General features: G+C 44.4%; 1 protein-coding gene across 1 annotated transcript in view; it reads right to left on the bottom strand.

The window, feature by feature from the left end:
- NRG2 (neuregulin 2) overlaps positions 1-18833 on the bottom strand; it is a 353306-nt gene that overhangs the window by 43777 nt on the left and 290696 nt on the right. The window contains exon 7 of the mRNA XM_025206156.1: positions 2297-2373. Coding sequence (XP_025061941.1) covers positions 2297-2373 — 77 coding nt within the window. The remainder of the gene's footprint in view (positions 1-2296; positions 2374-18833) is intronic.

Raw genomic sequence — 18833 nt, 5'->3', positions numbered from 1 at the left:
GGAACACAAATAGAAACAGGAGAGCCAGCATCTGGGATTTAGCATATGCTCCTTTACTGAACACAATACCTGCATGTTCCATTTAGCTGAGTTTCTAATTCAGGAACTAATTCTGGAATTTGTATTTTCACACAAGCTGTCCCACTGACATCAACTAGGCTATACATGTAAATACTGCTTGGTGTAAAGGCTACATAACTGGACCTTTGAAAAATCCAAAGTCAGAAGTCCCTGCTTTCAACTGAAAATTTACCAATTCACCAACAGCAGCAGAGACATCACACCTGATTTAGGGCTTTGTTACAAATTAATTTTAGACAGCTCTTGGAGCTCTTAACCCCTAGATTGTCTGCACGTTAAGACCTGAAACTGGTTTTAAACACTCTTTAGGGTGGCTTAAAGTTATGCCACTCCACGTTTATCTCTGATCTGTGTTACTCAGCTAATGTGTAGCCACTAAGGGCTACACACTAGTGAAAACACCCCACCTGCCTTCCCTCCCCTGGTGGCCTGGATAGGGCCCACTGCCCCCTCCAGTGAGCCAGATCCCTGCTCACTCTGCCCCCCACCCCACACTGCTTACTTGTGGATACTTGCACTGTCTGTCCCAGGTAAGCAGGCAGGGAAGGGTTAAGGTGGCTGTCTGCCTGCCTGCCAGCCACTGCTACTGCTGTCTGGGTGGGCTCAGCCCAAATAGCAGCAGCCCAGCAGTATCAGTGGTGGGAGTTGGGCAGACAAGTTAACCCTGCCCTGCCTGCTCACCCAGGACAGACAGCACAAGCAGCTGCACACAAGGGTATGGGAGTGCCCTGTGGGTGGGGAGGGGGAGCCCCAGAGGGCAAGGTGGGGCCCTGGGGGCAGGGGTGGAACGGGAGTGAGGAAGGGAAGGGGGAAGTCCAGAATGGGAGGGGAGGAGAGGGGGAATTCTTACCTTTCAGTCCTCCAGGCCCCTGCTAGCCTGAACATGTGACTGGTCCAAACTCGTGCTAGTGCTAACACCAATCAACATTTGAGCAGCTCACAGTGTAATGTGTAACGCAGTCCTTACACTGATGTAACTGAGATCAGACTTTGGCCTTGAATTTTTAATCAGTTCTTACTCAGGCAAGGCTGACAATGACACTGGTGTGAGGAGTGTGTCTCAATAGGTTAATCAAAAGATTTCATCATCCAATTAAACATAAACCAACACTGGATATGTATGGGACTACCTCTCCCCATGGGAAGATGTAGGAGCAATTCTGTGTCAGATACAAGACATATTGCTAAGTCACATGAGCACAAGCTTTGTATATTCTCCACTGCATTGATCCCATCCTGTGTGGGCAGGTAGGGGCTGCATTTGTAGCTGTACTTCCTACTAGTCTACATTTGGACCCACAAAAAAATGTTGCAACTGTGACAGACCCTTACATGAACATCACAGGCTGCAGAGCCGCGATCTGGTACTCAGAGAAGACTTTGGAGTGTGATAGCAAGCTAGCCACAAATAATCTTACTTTCATAGTGACTAAACCTTGCCTTGGCTACTGGATGTGTAAACACAATCTACATGCATACCTGATTCCTAGATCAATACAGACAGCTTTCAGATCGCACTTACAAAGGTCAAGAAACAAGTCCTTGGTATTATGGCCAACAGTCCATCACATGATAACAATGCTAATAGACACAGGCTGTTCTCACACAACATGCTGTAGAATCTTTGTCTTAATTGGATTTTGTATGCAAAAAGCAAAATATAATCTTAAATTCTATTTAATTAGAAATAAAAGAAGAACCTATTGAAAATTATTTCAAGATGACAGGGGCTTTAATTCTCCTCTTAGTAGCACTCATCTGTAGCTCCCATTAATGCCAGCAGAGCTAGATATGCATAAAAAGAGGAGAATGGGGCCCTAAGGAAAGGAAGAACCTGTTTTAGAGATGTCATATAGTGCTAAGACGAACAGGGAAAGGGAGAAGTAGAAAGAGACATACTGGAGAAGCTGACCATTGCGAAGTGCTGACACCGGTCCCCTGTGAATTCGATTGGACACCTAACGGAAGAAAGAAAACCAGAAAGAGAGAAACAGGGTAGCAAAATGACATCCAAACAGACTGAAATGAGGCCCCTTCTGATGCCACCTCAGATCCCTTCCAAGATTCCTATGGATTTGCTTTCAGGCTAGTCCCTTACCTGTTTCCCTAAACCCTAACCCATAGATCAAAATAAACCCCTGACTAGACCCTCTATATCCAGCGCTGTGCCCAGGAGTTTTAGGTAGTGTGGTGCACTTTTTGTCTTCAAACATACTTTGCTTAGGATCTGGCATGTACAATCGCAAAGGCAGTTTCTCCAAACATCTCTGTCCGAAGAATCCATTTGGACATCTGGAGGAGGAAAAGGGGACAAATCACAGAACAAATCTGGCATCATCTGTGAGGCTAAGGTTAAAAATAAAAGTGCATAGTGATGAATGGAAAACTAAAAATTAAAAGCTTCATGAATAGCACCTGCTTTAATCTGAGTTTTCTTGCAAACTGGCTTCCTTAATAGCAATATTCTATTTTTTCCCAGTCTTCAGGCAGCAAGCAATGCCTATCCTTTCATTCTGAGCCTCTCATCTTCCTCCTTATCTACCCACTGCTAAACACCTCTCCCACCTACCCCCTAACTGGAATAAAAGGGTGGGCTATGTGCTACACAGTAATCTTCTTGGAGGCTAGCTTTAATGCTGTTACATAGACTGACAGCAAGCAACACAAAATGATAGAGATGATAGCAAGAACACATGCACTGCTAATCTCCTATTCCTCCTATGATAGTTGCTTTCAGGAGGACTTTTGGAAGCTCCATCAATCTGCAAGGGGAAACTGTTGTGTATGGGCTTTGGAGAGAGCATGTTTAGTGATTTTCCATGAGAAGGTTAAGGAAGGGCTAGAGAATAAAGCTGAATTGGAACAAGTGTCCCCAGTTGCTAGGATCTCATGACTACTCCAGGCACAACTTCTTTGCCAGGATGATCTGCAGGCAGAAGGCCAAATTTGACCACCAATTAAACAAGTACAACCCCCCAAAAATTCTGCTAAAGTAATAATATAGATGTAACAGGATAGACTTTGTGCTTTGTAGTGCTACAAAGTGTGCACAACACACATATCAGTTCAATGTGTGGAGGCCTTGTGGGAGAACGGATTCCTGAGCCTGCCTTGTGTTTGTAGCTGGAAGGCACAGGACAGAGATAGAAACAGGAGGTACCAGGATTATGAACTTTAGCACTAATGTATATCGTGGGCTATGAGCAAGACTGCTCTGAAAGGGAGAAAAAAAGTAAAAGTAAAAACTGCTTTGTCTTGTTTGACTTGATTCATCATAAATCTCTTAAAAGGTTGGAGTTTGGAGCCTTAGCTCCTGAGCAATTTAAATGTGTATCAAAAAACCTGAGGTTCCCTTTCTACTAGCCCATCTCCATTTTTATCCATCCTTCCTCCTACCCCAACTGGATAATTCCCCAGTACTTTCCTTATCCTTCCCTCACTCTCAGCTTTTACAGTCTCTCACACATACACACACACCTGTCTCTGTGATTCCAAAGGAGCTCTCTCACCACTTACCTTTCTCTTTTTGAGGAGGCTGCCAAACCCTGCCTGGTATCACAATGGTTAAAGATAATATTTTGGATATTTAGCTTGCTGGGCTCTGCCTGGCTATACTGTTACCTTTCCCAGTGACAGCTCCCACCCACTGAAAGAGACCATCTAAGAACAAAATCCAGACCGGTTCTTTAGGCACTTCCAACTTGTGCTTCAGTCTACCTAAAAATTAGATGCCTGGCTCCAGGAGGGTGAGTTAGATGCCTACATTTCCTGTACAGTCAATGGGAAGAGTCAGACATCTCCAAAGAGAGGTCCAGAAAACGGATCATAAGTGGGAGTCCACTTAGAGTGAGCCAATGGGAAACACTAAGCACAGGGGCTTACCTGAACCTCCATCCACTCAGGATTCAGAGCACCCTGTCCTCTGCTGAGGCCAGGTGTTTATTTGAGATGGGCTTACTCTTGCTAAAACATCATTGTTCTGATGGCAGTGTTGCCACCACTAACCTTTAAAATAATAATCTTGCATTTAGAGCTCTCACCCAAGAAAACTGGGTTCTGTGCTCTTCTTAGCCTGATGTAATTCAAGCCTATATCTCCCATTTCCCAAGCGCATGCACCGTATCCTTCACCTCTCCTGCTGCAGCTGGGCTACGGTGCAACCATGAATGCAAGAATCATGGGACTGGAACGGGGAAGACAAGGGAGGCCTGACTCTGTATCCAATGGTCACAGCATTCTCCTGGGATGGGGGAGCCTAGATTCTGGTTCCATTTTAGGTAGTCACTGGGTAGTAAATAGAAATAGCTCTAGGAGCAAGAACTAGAGCTCAGCACCTCTGCTGCCCCTGAATAGTCTAAACATTAGGCTACAAAACCATACTTGCTCTTGTTTGAGACTTAGGCCTGTACGTTATTTCCTAAGTCTTCTTTATGCACCAAGTTTACCATTCTATATTTAGACCCTCTATACCATGTTACTCCCTTGCATAACCTGATTTCATTGAAGTTACAATCAGGGATGTCTGACCCATTCAATGCAAACAGGAAAACTGTATTTCATGTAAGAACTGTCCAAATTGCAAACTGCTCACATTTCAGTTGATTGTGTTGACTGTATGAAATATTTTCAAATGGACGAAGTCCCTTCTAGCCTTATTTTTCTATGAAACTGTAACAAATACACAAATCAGATTTCTCCATTGTGCACAGTAGTACTAAATACCAGTCAGTAGATAAATTGTAGGGAGTGGAGAGGACCTGTGTTTTTCAACTTTATGTAGTGTTTATTATGATCAAAGCTTTCTAGTTAAAAGGATGTTGGCAGATTAACTATGCTCACAGGGTACAATAGAATCTGGTTTTTTTGCCAAACTTACATTTAGTGGGTGAGTTAAGGATATACAAGTAATTCATTGTCAATAAAAAAGGGTTATTTTTCAGCTTCTTATCTACTTATTTAAAGGAACACTGCCATATAGTTTAGCTTCTACAGTCTGTTTTGTAAAGAATGGATGGGCTAAAAATTCTGGGCACAAGTGTCCTCCTAACTTTAAAAACCAAGAGGTTTTTATTGTTTTTTTCTGCCTGATTTTAACAATTCTCTCACTTGCAGGAAATACAAAAACAACACAGCATATGTTAAGTATGAGAGGATTCAGCAAGTGCAAGTAATTCTTGAAAGAGCTCAGATCATGTGCCCTACCAGTATGATATGATCGGAGCTGGGGAGGCTGTGTAGGGCAGGGCTGCAAGGTACTATATCAACCCTGCAGAGCTTAGAGAGCCAGTCAGAGGCAGAAATCTTTGAACTGGAGGACTTCCCTGAGGTGGGAGGCTCTGGCAGTGTAAATCCATAAGATTAGCCTTAGGAGCAGACAGGGCAAGGAAATGCCACCGGCCCCAGTGCTACAGCAAATTAGTTGGGTTTGGTGGCACACACAGTTGATTCTGTAGCTTGGGCAAGGAAGAAAGAGAACTCTTCCCCCATACACAGAGAGAAGGATTCCCTTAGAGGATTTTCTCTTTCCACCTTCACCTCAGATATCCCTGGAGGGTGTTTTATTTGGGTACTGGACATGGCATTGTCTGACTCAGAATGAGTTTCTCTTTTTTAAAGGTAAGGGGAAACAAATGTAAACAAAGAGCCATAAATAGGGAGACTTTTAAATGCTGTCCCTTATCATGTTGTTGACCAGTGTGAACACATTTTGGCTGCTTGGTTCTTCTCTGGAGGCTCATTGTAGCTTGATTAGATCCAGCTACCTAGGAATCCCCAACATGTAGTTGGCTTAGGGTTGATACAAGCTAGCGCAGGGATTTAGCCCAGGGTGTGTAGTGTGTGCAAAAGTGCTAACGTGCTCTTGTCTTCTTGAGCCCAAAATGGCCTCTTGGGGACTCCTTCTCCTAAGTTCTTTTACCTTACATTTGTATCCAATCAAACCTTGAAATCCCAGGGATCGAGTGAATGCAAGAAGGGCTTAAAAACAAACTTTGTCCAACTCCTTCCTGAATACCCTAAGTTAAATCTACAGATTCAACTATGAATAAGCTACAGGCACTGCTTTCAGGCCCAGGTTTCAAAGGAATCCTTTTGGATTGCAAGTGGTCTATCTTCAGAGATGCCAAACACCTCCAACTACTATTGACTTCAATGGGAACTGGAGATGGTCAGCACTTCTGAAAATCAAGCCATATACTTTGGTGCCAGAATCCGGTTTAAAGGGCCTACCTTGGTAACCTATGTTGATCTTCACAGTCTATCACATAAGTTTCCAGGTGACTCAGCTACGCATTTAATATTACATCTGCAGCCCTGAGGAGCCTCCGAGGTCAGGATTCGTGGGTTCTGTCTTATTGGTGAGCCTGGAAAATCCACTTACAATCTCTGTGATTTAATTTCTCTTTTCATAAATGAGAATTCTAATATAAATCTTGCTGCAATTTAAATTGTGCATGTAAAATGCTTGGTCAATGTTATAATAAAGGCTATATAGAAGTGCAAGAGATTAATAGATTTTTAGAGCTAAATGGGCCACTCATTTATTTAACATAACACTGGCAACAGCATGTCACCCAGTGACCTTAATGTCACATTCAGTAATTTGTGTTTGCCAGTCCAGTCCAGATCCAAACTCTTCAGTAGAATGGAGAATATTCACCACTTCTGTGGATCATTTGTGCCAACAGTTGCTCATCGTGGTTAAAAATTGGGGCCTGACTTCTATTTTGAATTTGCCTGGCTTAAACTTCTAGATATTGCTCCATGTCAGACTTTAATTTCTTCCTGATGTCAGACTTTAATTTCTTCTTCATCCTGATGGTCTCTCCTTATGAAGGTAGTTATACACCATAATCAAGTCACTTCTCTATTTAGTAAGCCAAACATATCAAGCCCTTTAAAAATTATTTTTACTTGTTTTGACTATTATGAATGCTACTTTACTACTGCTAGTAATATACAGTTACCTTATTTACTTAACTATAAGATGACCCTGATTATAAGAGGACCATCCAATAATTACATTCTATATATTGAAATGTATAAATTTGTTATAATTTTCCAGGTATAAAATCTAATTATTGAAGGTTTACTTTGAAAATTACCCCCCTCCCACTTCTACAACAAGGAAAATAAATCAGGTATCCCGCTTGCCCTCTGCCTTTCCCCAACCCCCCCTACAGCCTTACTGTCCTTACTGTCAGACCCTGCTCTCCTCAACCACATGGAAGCGAAGAGCAAATTTGAAAACACTGACCTTGAAATAAACATAGCTGTAGCAATTTTCATATAGTACCCATAGGCTTAGTTCATCCAGAACTGTTGCAGTTTACTTTTTTGTTTGAAACTCCTGCAACTTTTAATACAGGTGCTCCATAAACACACTTTTTGAGCAGACTGTGGCAACTACTTATATGTAGTACAAACTATGCATGATATTAGTCCAAAGGCAAAAGGCTCATGATCTACCATATAGTTCATTGTGCTGTGCCCCAGCAGTTAACAGCAATTTCAAGGCATGGTGACCCCACAGCTCAGCACTGTTAAGTATGTGTGTATACTTCAGATACACCTATAAAGGATCCATGTGCTAATCAGGACTGGATCTGGGTGCTCTTGTCATGAGTCCTATGATCCTCCAAAAATGTATATGCAGATGAGGTATAGAGCAGACTGGTTTGGCTTCACTTCATAGAGCAGGGGCAGGCAATTATTTCAGGTGGAGGGCTGCTTAACAAGTTTTGATGAGCTGTCAAGGACCACAAGGATAGCTCTGCCCAATGACAGGTGCCCCGCCCCCCCGGTCTGCATCTTGGGACTGGAAGTCCCACCCCCTAATCCCTGACCTTTGCCACCAGAACTCCCTTCCTTTGCTCCCAGAAGTAAAACTGCTTTTGGGAAGGGGTTTTGCCATCTTGAAACCATAATAAAAAACAAATTATATTCTAAAAATTGAACATTGAAAATAACATATTTAAATTTTATTTAAAAAAATATTTTTGTCCTAATTTATGTGTGTGTGTTGTACATAGAGGTGATTGCATAATAGCGTGAAATGAGGTCTTACTCTTGTATATTGTAGGGGAGTGTGGAAGGGGTGTGTGTGGAGGGGTGGGTATGGGGCTTGTGGGAGGCTGTGGGTGTATGGATGTGTGTGTATGTGGGGTGTAGGGGGAGGGTGTGGGGTATGTGAGGATGTGGGTGGGTGGGGGGGAGGGTGGCTGGGGGAGTATGTGGGGAGGGTGGGTGTGGGGTGTGTGGGTGTGTGTGAGTGGTGGGGTGTGTGCACATAGCAGTGAGCAGGGCTCTCCCCAGAGGTGCACAGGTGTGTGTGAGTGTGAGGAAGTGTGGGGCAGGGTGTGGGGGGACACATTGTTTATGGGGTGTGTGATTGCATGTGGGGGAGGGTGTGGTTGTGTGGTTTGTGGGGGAGGGTTTGTGGGTATGGTGGGGTGTGCATGGGAGCCCCCCCACGCATGCCCTCCTGAGCTGGTAAGCACCCACCCCCACTCTGCAAAAGCCCAGAGTCCATACACCCTGAGATGCCTCCTCGCCACCACCAACAGCGCGAAGCCCCAGCATGCCCCAAACCCACTCTGGACTCGCTCCCACCAAACTGGATCATCCAGAACCTGCATACAGCCCTGACCCAGCACCCCCCGCACCACTCCCCTGTGGTGCATCCTGCCACACCCTGGGCACACAGTGGGGCTGGGGCAGCTCTGCAGTGAGACTAGCTTTCTAGGTAGCCCGGGAGGTGGCAGCTCCCTGTTTTTTCCAGTTCTCTGCTGCAGCTATCTGAAGCCTGCACTGGGCTGCCCTGTAGCTGCTCTGTGCTGCCACCATAGCCCTGCTGGGCAGCCCGGAGGTAGCGGTGACAGCAGCAAAAACACAAAGCAGCCCAGCACGGGCTCAAGGCAAGTATAGCAGGGAACTGCTGGCAGCAGGAAGGAGAGGGGCCACTTTTACCCAATGCTGATGGCCCAACGCTGAGCAACAGCTTTTGTGCCACACTGCCGGTGAGAGCCTGGGCAGGTGATCCCAAAGCAGGCACAGGGCATGTGGGGTTGGGGCTGAGCAGCGTGGGTCCCTGCCGCTACCACAGGGCTGGGGCTGTCAGTGACGGCAGCCAGAAGGAGCCACCTGCCACCTGGGCTGTCTAGAAAGGCAGTCCTGCGACGGAGCTGCCCCACCCCGCTGCGTGCCCATGAGGTGACAGGACACGCCATGGCTGGATTGTGCCTGGGCCAGGGGACCAGATTTTGTCCACCCCTGTCATAGAGGGTGGGGCCACACTAATCATATGTGACAGGCTGAGAGAGGGGGCAACACAAGGATTCTGGGTGAACTGTTTGGGGGAGCCCCTTGATTTGATGATGTTTTCCAAACATTTAAGGCTGGTGAAGAAACAAGAATCATTGAAAATAGGAAAGAAAAATGAAGCTCAGCCATGGGAGTAAGTTGAAATTTATGCAATGTTGTGGTTCACCATGACTTGAAAAAGTTAGTGCTGAGGGGGGCTGCACCATTATCTTATTTATAGGGGCTTTACTAAACTAGCTTTGTGGTAGGTTCCCATCAATATGATTGCCTATTGTGGGCCATTTGTTTTATAGTCATGCTCAGTGTCGACTGCATTAATCTAATTCATAGCTGGTTTCCATTACTGAGCACATGCTGCTGTTGGCAGCAGTTTAGTGATAGACAATGCATTTAATGAGATTCCCTTGTATGCAAATGTAAGATAAGGAAAAAAACCTCATCTTGTATCCAAGTAAATACAGTGATATTCCTACAAGCTGTCTGGAAAATCCTTGGAACCTCTCAACCAGTAAGGACAACTGTGGGTATATGCATGTGTCACTGTTTCAGGTTCCCAAAGGAATCAATATCTATAATATTTTCTTATGTACAACACGCACTTCTTCCCAAAAAGCAACTGCTGGAAATGGCAGTGTGCATTTATGCAAGATATACGATAAGAACAGTTTCTGCCCATTACAGGCAAAAGTAAAAGGCAAAATAAAGAAAAAAGATCTTTCCTTGTAGTTACTTATTACAAGGAAAGATTTTTTTTCTTTATTTTGCCTTTCAAAAACAAGGTTCTGGAACATGTGGTATATGAGAAAATAAAGTATAGCCACCAGCTCTTCGTCAGGAATTAACAGTCCTGTACCTCTGAACAGGAGAGTGACAGTAGAAGAAGAGATCCTGCTCTTTGAGGCACTGGACTCTGTGGCAGCAGCGGTGGATTAAGGTGTACTGGGGCCCTGGGAAAACACAAAATTGGAGGCCCCCTGCTCCCTTGGGAGTTGGGCTGCAGGTTGGAGGGTGGGGCCCCTTCCCCTCCTGGTGCTGGTGGAGGAGGCTGGGTGGACCCTGCCGGGCTGGGGGTGGGGGATGCACATGCCCGCCTCTTCTCCCAGCTACCTGCCTCCCCCCCACCGCTATAGCCAAACATACACACACACAGGCATACACACAGGCATGCACACAGGCGGGTATGCACTCTACTTTCACTCACTCTTTGCACATGGACACAGTCACAAAAATACTCTCCCTGCCTTGAACACACACACGCACACACACACACACACACATGCAAGCACATGCATGCACACAGATGCACACTCACAGACACAGATGTGCACACACAGATGCATATGGATGCACAGATGTGCACACAGATGCACAGAGGCAAACACACACACAAATATGTGTGCACACACGCACACAGATATGCACATACATGGACAGATGCACACACAGGGATGTACACACACAGATGTACATGCAGAGATACACACATACACTCACACATGCATGCACAGATACACGCACACACACAGATGCACATATGCACTCACACAGACACGTGCATGCACACAGACGCAGGCATGCATATATATGCATACATACACAGATGCACACACACCTGCAGATGCATGCATGCACACATGCAGACGTGAGCACACACAGGTGCACACACAGACAGAGGTGCACACACAGACAGAGATACACACACACACACACCCAGCCAAACACATTTCCCTCACAGGACCTCCCCCTTCCCTCACTCTCAATCACTCTGAGGCAGACCTGTCCCCTTCCTTCACCCTTCCTTACAGGCTACCAGTGGCTCAGTCTCACTCCCACCCAGGCCCTGTTGCACTGACCAGCATGGAGCTGCTTCCTGGCTGTGTCCATGCAGCTGCACACATGCATTGGGCTGGGCCGGCTCAGGTCAGGAGTGCTGCACTGCGCCTCTGTGGGAGGGTGGCAGCACGGGGAGGGGTGGCTATGGGGGGCTAAGGTGAATTTGGGGGGCTGTGGCCCCTCCCCAGCACCACCACCTACCTGCAGAGGCACAGCACCATGTGGCACTCCTAGCCTGGGCCGCCTACCCCAGGCACGGTGCTACGTGGCATTCCCAGATGGCCCAGCCCCAGCCTGCCTCGCCCAGCCCCATTGGGGGAGGGGCCCCACTCCCGGCTGCAGGGAAGCAAATGTGAAAGCCTTGGTTTTAAACTTGGTGTCATTTTTGTCTCTGTGCTGGGAGATAAAAACCTGCCAAGTTTAAAACCAAGACTTTCGCTTCCTTGCTGATGAGGATCCAGGGGACCCAAATTGGTAGAGGCCCCTGGGCTTGTGCCCATTTGGCCCATGCATTAATCCGCCTATATGTGGCAGAATCAATTCCATAGTGCAATGCACCCATCTAATTAGAACACTATGAGAATATGGATGGTGAAATAAAATACTTGTCTCATCTGTCAATGAGTGGGAATATCAAGGCTTAGTCAACCTGGGTCTGAATGAAGGATGTACACCATTGTTTCCTATCTGGGAATTGCACGAACATACACTGATCACCACTAGAGGGAGATTGCAGAGATGGAAATACCATATCATATCTGGGGAAAAGTAGAACCTGGCTGTTCTTTTGGTTCCCGCTACCAAATCTTCTCATTTCACTCACATTGCAACTCCAACCCTGTCCCTGACAAGTATAGTAAAACCTAGATCACTCATATCCAGTCCATTTGCAGCAGGATGCTTAAATAAAGACAAACCATTCAGGTGTTTGCTGCATCTTTTACTTGAAAGGGCCCTACTTTTGTCATCAGCTGGAGCACCACAGGGACCCTGCACAGCTGTTCTGTATACCCCAGTTGCTTCACCCCACCCCTTCTCTTTGCCGGGGGATTAGGAACTTAACTCTATGAAGTTCCTGGGTTGTACTGTATTTCAGAAAGGGAGGTAGCCCCTAGCCCTCCATTCTGTTTCACCTCATGGCTCTTCCTTCATTCAGACCCAGCACTCACCTTGCTACTGTTGTTCAGATTGTATGGTGACCCTCTCAAAGAAAAAATTCCAAAGCACCTCTGTGATTTAGGAGTTTAAATCCCATTTTCAAAAGTGACCTCATATGTTTGAGTCCAATGACTTTCAATAAGAGTTGGCTTCCAAGTGCCTAAGTCATTTCTGAAACTGGGAGTTAGACTCCTAAATCAAGAGGTGTCTTTGAATATGTTACCCTTAATCTCTAAAGTATGCAGGATCTCAGAACTTCACCCTTGGAATACAATGCAAGAGAAAGCTTCATAAATGTCACTGACAATCAACAGGTGCAACTCAGCCAGGGCCTAGGAACTGGTCACTACAGCAGATGTACCCCACAGATATGATATGATAAACTCTGGTGCAATTCACACCAGAGACAACTGTTCCCAGGCACAGCATTTGCACATGCACCTAGGACTGCAGCACTTTGAACCAAGGTTGAGTAACCCCAGGCTGGCAGGAGGCCTGGGGGAGAGGGGTGGAGGGTAAACCCTGGGCTCTGGATGGTGGCAGTGGGAGGGGGAGAGCTAGCTGGGGCATGAGTGTGGTAAAGTGGAGGGTAAAGCAGCAGGCAGCCCCCACACTTTAGCACCCTTGTGTCCCATCCAGCCCCTGTCACCATTTACATGTGCATTTTGGTGGAGTAAATTACTCCTCCATAGGATAGTACTGTCCCTGACAATACTATCCTATGGCAGAGTTAATTAATTTACTGTGCCTTAATACTGGCACATGTGTAGACTATGATGCTTTACTGTGGAGCTAATTAGTCCACGTTGCAGTAAAATGCATGTGTAAATATACCCAGTGATGATGGAAAGAAGCTAAGGCCAATAACTTTATTGTACTGGAGGCACCTTGTCAATCTGAATGATGAAAAGCCAGGGTAGATGACTGAGTTACCTGGACATCTCTGGGGAAACAGGAGCTTGGATAAAAAGATCAAATGTTTCACTGAGATTTGAATAAAATACCCACACTTCTAGATATTTATCCAACCCAACCTTTTTTAAGTTCACCCCTCCTGTAGATACATATAGATTCATATGTACCCTCATCAAGAACTTACAAATAATTGCAGTAATCAGAGGTAGCTGAATAGCTAAACATGCATTCAGCCTGTTTTTATATTTGTTGCTATATTGTTCTGGGATCCAAGAAGTGATTGAAAATTGATATTGTAAGAGCTCCTAGAGGCCCCAAAAAAGTTGTGTTTCCCCCATACACACCTACAAGGCATGATAGTTCCTGCTCCAAAAAAACTTAAGTCTGTAAATCATATCTTCACATCACGGGCCAAAAGTAGAACTTGATTGTTACTGCATTTGCATCCAACTTAGATAAAGGAGGAGACAGCACAGGGAGGAAAAAAACTGAAGGAAAAAACTGCTAAGAAAAGAAGCAGCAAAACAAGCATGTTATATCAAAGAAAAAATAGCAAAGACATTTTGGTTCAGTAGCAGCTACCATGTACAGGCAGTCCTCAGACTTACGACACAATTGGTTCCTGAAAACCAGGTCTTAAGTTGAAACGTTGTAACTCGGAACCAATTTTCTCATAAGAAACAATGTTATAAATGGGGGATTGGTTCCCGAACCAAGGCCTGATACCCTATTTTCACCAAAAATCCCCCTGAATTTTGTAGTTGATCAATTATGGATGAGTAATATAGCTACATTAATGTATTTATATTGTAAATAGCAATCATATAGATTTGGAAGGACTTCTTTGAGGTGACTTTGCTTGACTTTTTGAAGGGCTCCTGGTTGGACTTTTGGAAGGGTTCTTGGCTGGAGTCTTCTCAAGAGCCTTGGCTGCAAGTTTTTCTGGAGTCTTGTCTGCTTTCATAAAGAAAGTGCCCAAGGAAGTTTGGACAGATTTTCTCCAGGGAGATGAGCAACACAGCGAACTTGTTCGCTGGCGTAGTGTCACATCGGATCAAGCGTTGTAAAGTTGAAACTGACGTCATAAAGTTGAAACAGGGTGTCAATTTATAAACATTATAAGTGAGAAACGTTGTAACTCGAAATGTTGTAAATCGAGGACTGCCTGTATATCTCCCAGTCTCTCTGATGTCAATCTAGCAATTTCTAGATCTCTCTGCACCACATAATGTAACACAGATTCTGCATTGTCTAGTAAATATGGGCTTTAAAAAAACCCTCTTGTTGAATTATCACTGAAAAAAATATGTAGGTTTTGAGTGACAGGAAAAAAATCCTGTGAACACAAGTAAGTTCTGTGAATTTCAAAGCTAGCATGCAAGATTACAAGACATCTAACCTCTCAAGATCATTCATCTTCCAGGGGTCAAATAAACAAGACTCTTCTGGGTGTATATCTACTGAGAAACAGCCAGGCAGTTTCCATTTTCATTAGCTTAATGATCTTAGGAGCAAAACTGCTGCACTGTTAAGTTTACAGGGATGAATGATCTATTTTTCACGATTATCCCTCAATAGGGCCCATCTGGGAATGATACTACAGCATAGTGATGACCCACTGCTCCAATATGGGAAGCAGCAAACTCTCTTGTACAGGTGAGTCAGCTCATGATACAGGGGTTTGCAAGCCTTGATAGGGTTCCTGTGATCCAGGCATCTTTTGAGACAAAGCATGTCTGATGCATACAAACTGAGTGTCAAGTTAGCAATGCACTGCTGTGTGCACAGGATTGAATTTTACTTCTAAAAAACAACTCACCCCATTCATAAGCTGACTTTGAGTGGCCTTTGCTAGTGTCTCCCTCTCCTGAGTGGGTATACCACTAACCTCCTTCCTGCAAGGCCCAATAGAAGGATAAGCTGTTCTTGCCACTAAGATCTCATGATTTTACCTGGTGCTATTGTCCTACCCAGTGCAAAGCATGCCTTGAGTGTAGGTTGCAGTTTTAATAAATAAACTTATGCTAGAAAAACTGTATAGCTACACCAAGCTATAAAAGCACAACCCCATTTTGTGCCTTTCTACCTGATCAGCTTTATGTGCCAGTGTGGCAGGGGATTGAAGTCCTTCATCTACCTCCTCCCTTCATCCTTTGCCATGATCTGCACTCCCAATATATTTAAGTATCACTTATGCCTCTTTCAAATGATACCAGAAGAGCTGACAAGTAATTTTGCAGCCACATTTTTTTTCTTTTTCTTGGAAAAAGCCAATTCCTTGAAACCAAAACTTTCTCATAGGAACCAGCCAGCTTAGACAAATCTCCTGTATCAAAAACAACAAAACAACAAAAACAAAAAAATACCCAAAGAAAATTTTCAAAATTGTCAAAATGGGAAACTTTTGACGTCTTCTTAAAAAAAGCATGCACCGGTTCAAAACTACCTTTTCTACTGAAACATACGTTTGTAAAAAAAATTTGAAAAAAAAATTAAAAGGTTGCAATCAATACAAACTATTTCCAGCTCATCAAAACAAGACTATTTGACTTGGTTCAAGCTGAGTTTTGGGGATAGTGCTCAGTTTTCAGGAATGTTGAGTTTTTGACTTTTTGCTCAATTTGGGAAAGAAAAGTATATATAAATGTTGTTGGACAAGAAAACCATTTTCTACCTAGCTCTAGGTATCAGCTTGTACCACACATTCCTGTTTCTCCCTCCACTGTGCTCTTAATTAAAGAAACAATACCCAGTTAGGTGACTCCTTAGAATACAATCTATTACATAGAACAGCATGAAAGTGAAGGTGGTTTATACCAGGACATGAAAAAGCTGAAGCAAGAGGGCACAATGCACTGAAATAAGTGAATGAAAAAATGTTTCAGGCATGCTCCTTATTTGTGCAGAGGGCTGAAAAAGAGAATATTGTTCTGTCATTTTCCCCCCACCAGTCCCAGAAAGTCATGCACTGGAGCACAGCAACAGACTGTGCTCTACAAACATGTGATAAGAGAGGAGAAAGCAGCAAGAGCAAGTGCAAAGGCCTTATCCAGAGCAGCTATTAAAAGAGATGCTGTCATAGGCACATACAGACTGAAGATGGCCCTGGGAAGACAACAGCACATCTTCCACTGATCCCAACTGCAACAGGAAAGATTTCCATATCTTGCTCTAATTTTAAAAGGGTTTTTAAAAATCTCCTAGGTACCTAAAATCAGGTCCCATGTGAATATGGTGGTCTGGCTGGGGAGCTGAAAGAATCCCCTGGAGCTTCAGGCATTAAGGCACATCAACAAGAGAACAAGAAAAAGTAATTGACTCAAATATGATTACACAGATAATGACATGGACCATTTTAGTCTCTCTATCTAGGACAGTGGAAATGCTAAACATACTAGGACTGGATAGCTAAAGAGATTAATAATGGAAGACAGATATTTTCACCTCTAGCTCACCAGTTTGTATTTAGCACAGATGACATCTGTAAACTGTTACTATCCAATGGCCATTTGGTGACCTATGTGAAGTGAGTTTATGGATGTCTGTTTCCTAGTGGACATATATCCACAAAGCAAAAACAGCACAGCTAGCACTAGTGACAGTCTGGTCAACTGAGAGGCCAGGGAGTGAACAGGCAAAGAGACCAAATCTAAAACTAGCTGGTTTGAATTATTCAAAAATTATCCTTCTGTTTGTGGACTGTTCACAAACAAATCTGGCATTCTGCAAATGTATTTGTTTTTCATTAAGTACTGGCCAATAATCACCTTCTAAACCATTTTCAAACCGTTCACTGTCTTTAGCACCCTGACTGAATTGCAAATAATGAACTGCAAAGTTTTGCTCCATAATACCCTCACTCATTTTGAATGACCAATTAGCTGTTTTTCAAATATTTGTACAGACACAAAACCCATGTACACTGCTATGAACATAGGATACCAACACTGGATGTGCAGCATTCAACCAATTCTACTAAGTTCTTGCTTTTAGACCCCCAATACACGTTACATTTAAGATGCGATTAACAAGGTAATTGTGCCTTAAATAATAACCAGCCACATGTGCAACTCAATTTAAGTCATGATAATGCAGTAAGCAAGCCACAAAGTTATTCCACATATAATGTGGAATATGTAATTCGCAATAACTTTGTGGCTTGTATTGTGCCTTAAATTGAACATGTAGCTGGGACCTGTCAAAATCCTGTGTGGGACATGGGGTTTTGACAGGTCCCAGTCTACAGGGAGCCTGGCACTGGGTTGCTATAAGCTGGGAGCTCTATAAGCTCTATGTACCACCCAGCACATATGGTTTTAGAGTCCCCCATACAAAGGGAACCCAGCATTGGACTACTGCAGCCTGATGCAAGGCTCTAAGTGTACAGGGAACTGTATAAGTCCTGTGTGGTGCCTAGCTGAGAAGCACACATGGTTTTGACAGGTCCTGGTACAGAGGGAACCCAGCACAGGGTTGCAGCAGTCTGATGCTGGGCTCTCTGTGGACTTAGCTGATTGTTGCCTAGGGTTGGGTCTGGCTTGGCTCCTGGCCTCAACTGACAATCAGCTGGTCTACATTATGCCAAGGAGGCCCCTTAGGTCGGTGGACTAAGGGAGGCTTCCTAATAAGCCTCTGGCTTGGGGAAGTGCCCCAAGTGCTTGTATTGGGTCTAGCACCCATTGGACGATCAGGCCTGTGTTTTCCAAGGTGCACAGAGCCAGAAGTGAGTCCAGAGCCTTGGATGGTGGCAGCGGGAACCCAGGCTAGCGGGTGTGCTCCAGGGAAGGGGTCGGCCGGACAGGAGGCACCCTAAGGGGGGCACTCGGACCCTGGAAGGTGGTCGGGAGCAGAGGAGGTGGGCGGCTCAACGCAGGAGCGCCCCCTACTGGCCCGCCACACGTCACACATCAGCAAATACACACGCCACACATCAGCAAATAAAGTGCAATTTGGATCTAATCCTCCATTCCAAAATCATCTGTTCTGCCATGCACATGTGGTATGGGATGGCATGTGATTGTTGGGATCAAAGATTAGATCGAATCACATCTTAAGCTGAATGTCTGTCAAGGGCTTTAGAGTTACATTCACAGTCCAGTTGATAACTGCAATGGCAGAATAACTCAACTGAGATACTAATAACACTGTGGCTGCAGCAACTGCTATTACTAGGAGTTCTGGGCAGGTTTGTCTACTGTTACATGCTGCCATAATGCTGCTTGTCTGGAATCTCAAAACTTAGCTTACAGCAAATAGAACTTTAGTTTGGGATGCTTAGAAATAATATTACCATTTAATATGCCAGTGTCATATCAGTTGAGTACTTGGTATACGGGATAGTAAAATACTGAATATTATACATTTTAGTCAGTATTGCTTTTCCAAGGTTTCTTTTTTTTTTCTTCTCTAGTATTTGACTGTAGCTAAGTTTGACCTAAAATTTCCAAGGTGGTCATATGCACCAATATTTATATATACAAATAAGTGACCTGTTTTTAGTGACATTACAGCAGCTATGTGGAAGA

The sequence above is a fragment of the Alligator sinensis genome, unplaced genomic scaffold, assembly GCF_000455745.1.
Source record: "Alligator sinensis unplaced genomic scaffold, ASM45574v1 scaffold156_1, whole genome shotgun sequence".
NCBI classification, from domain to species: domain Eukaryota; kingdom Metazoa; phylum Chordata; order Crocodylia; family Alligatoridae; genus Alligator; species Alligator sinensis.
This window is presented reverse-complemented; position numbering and strand designations above follow the sequence as displayed.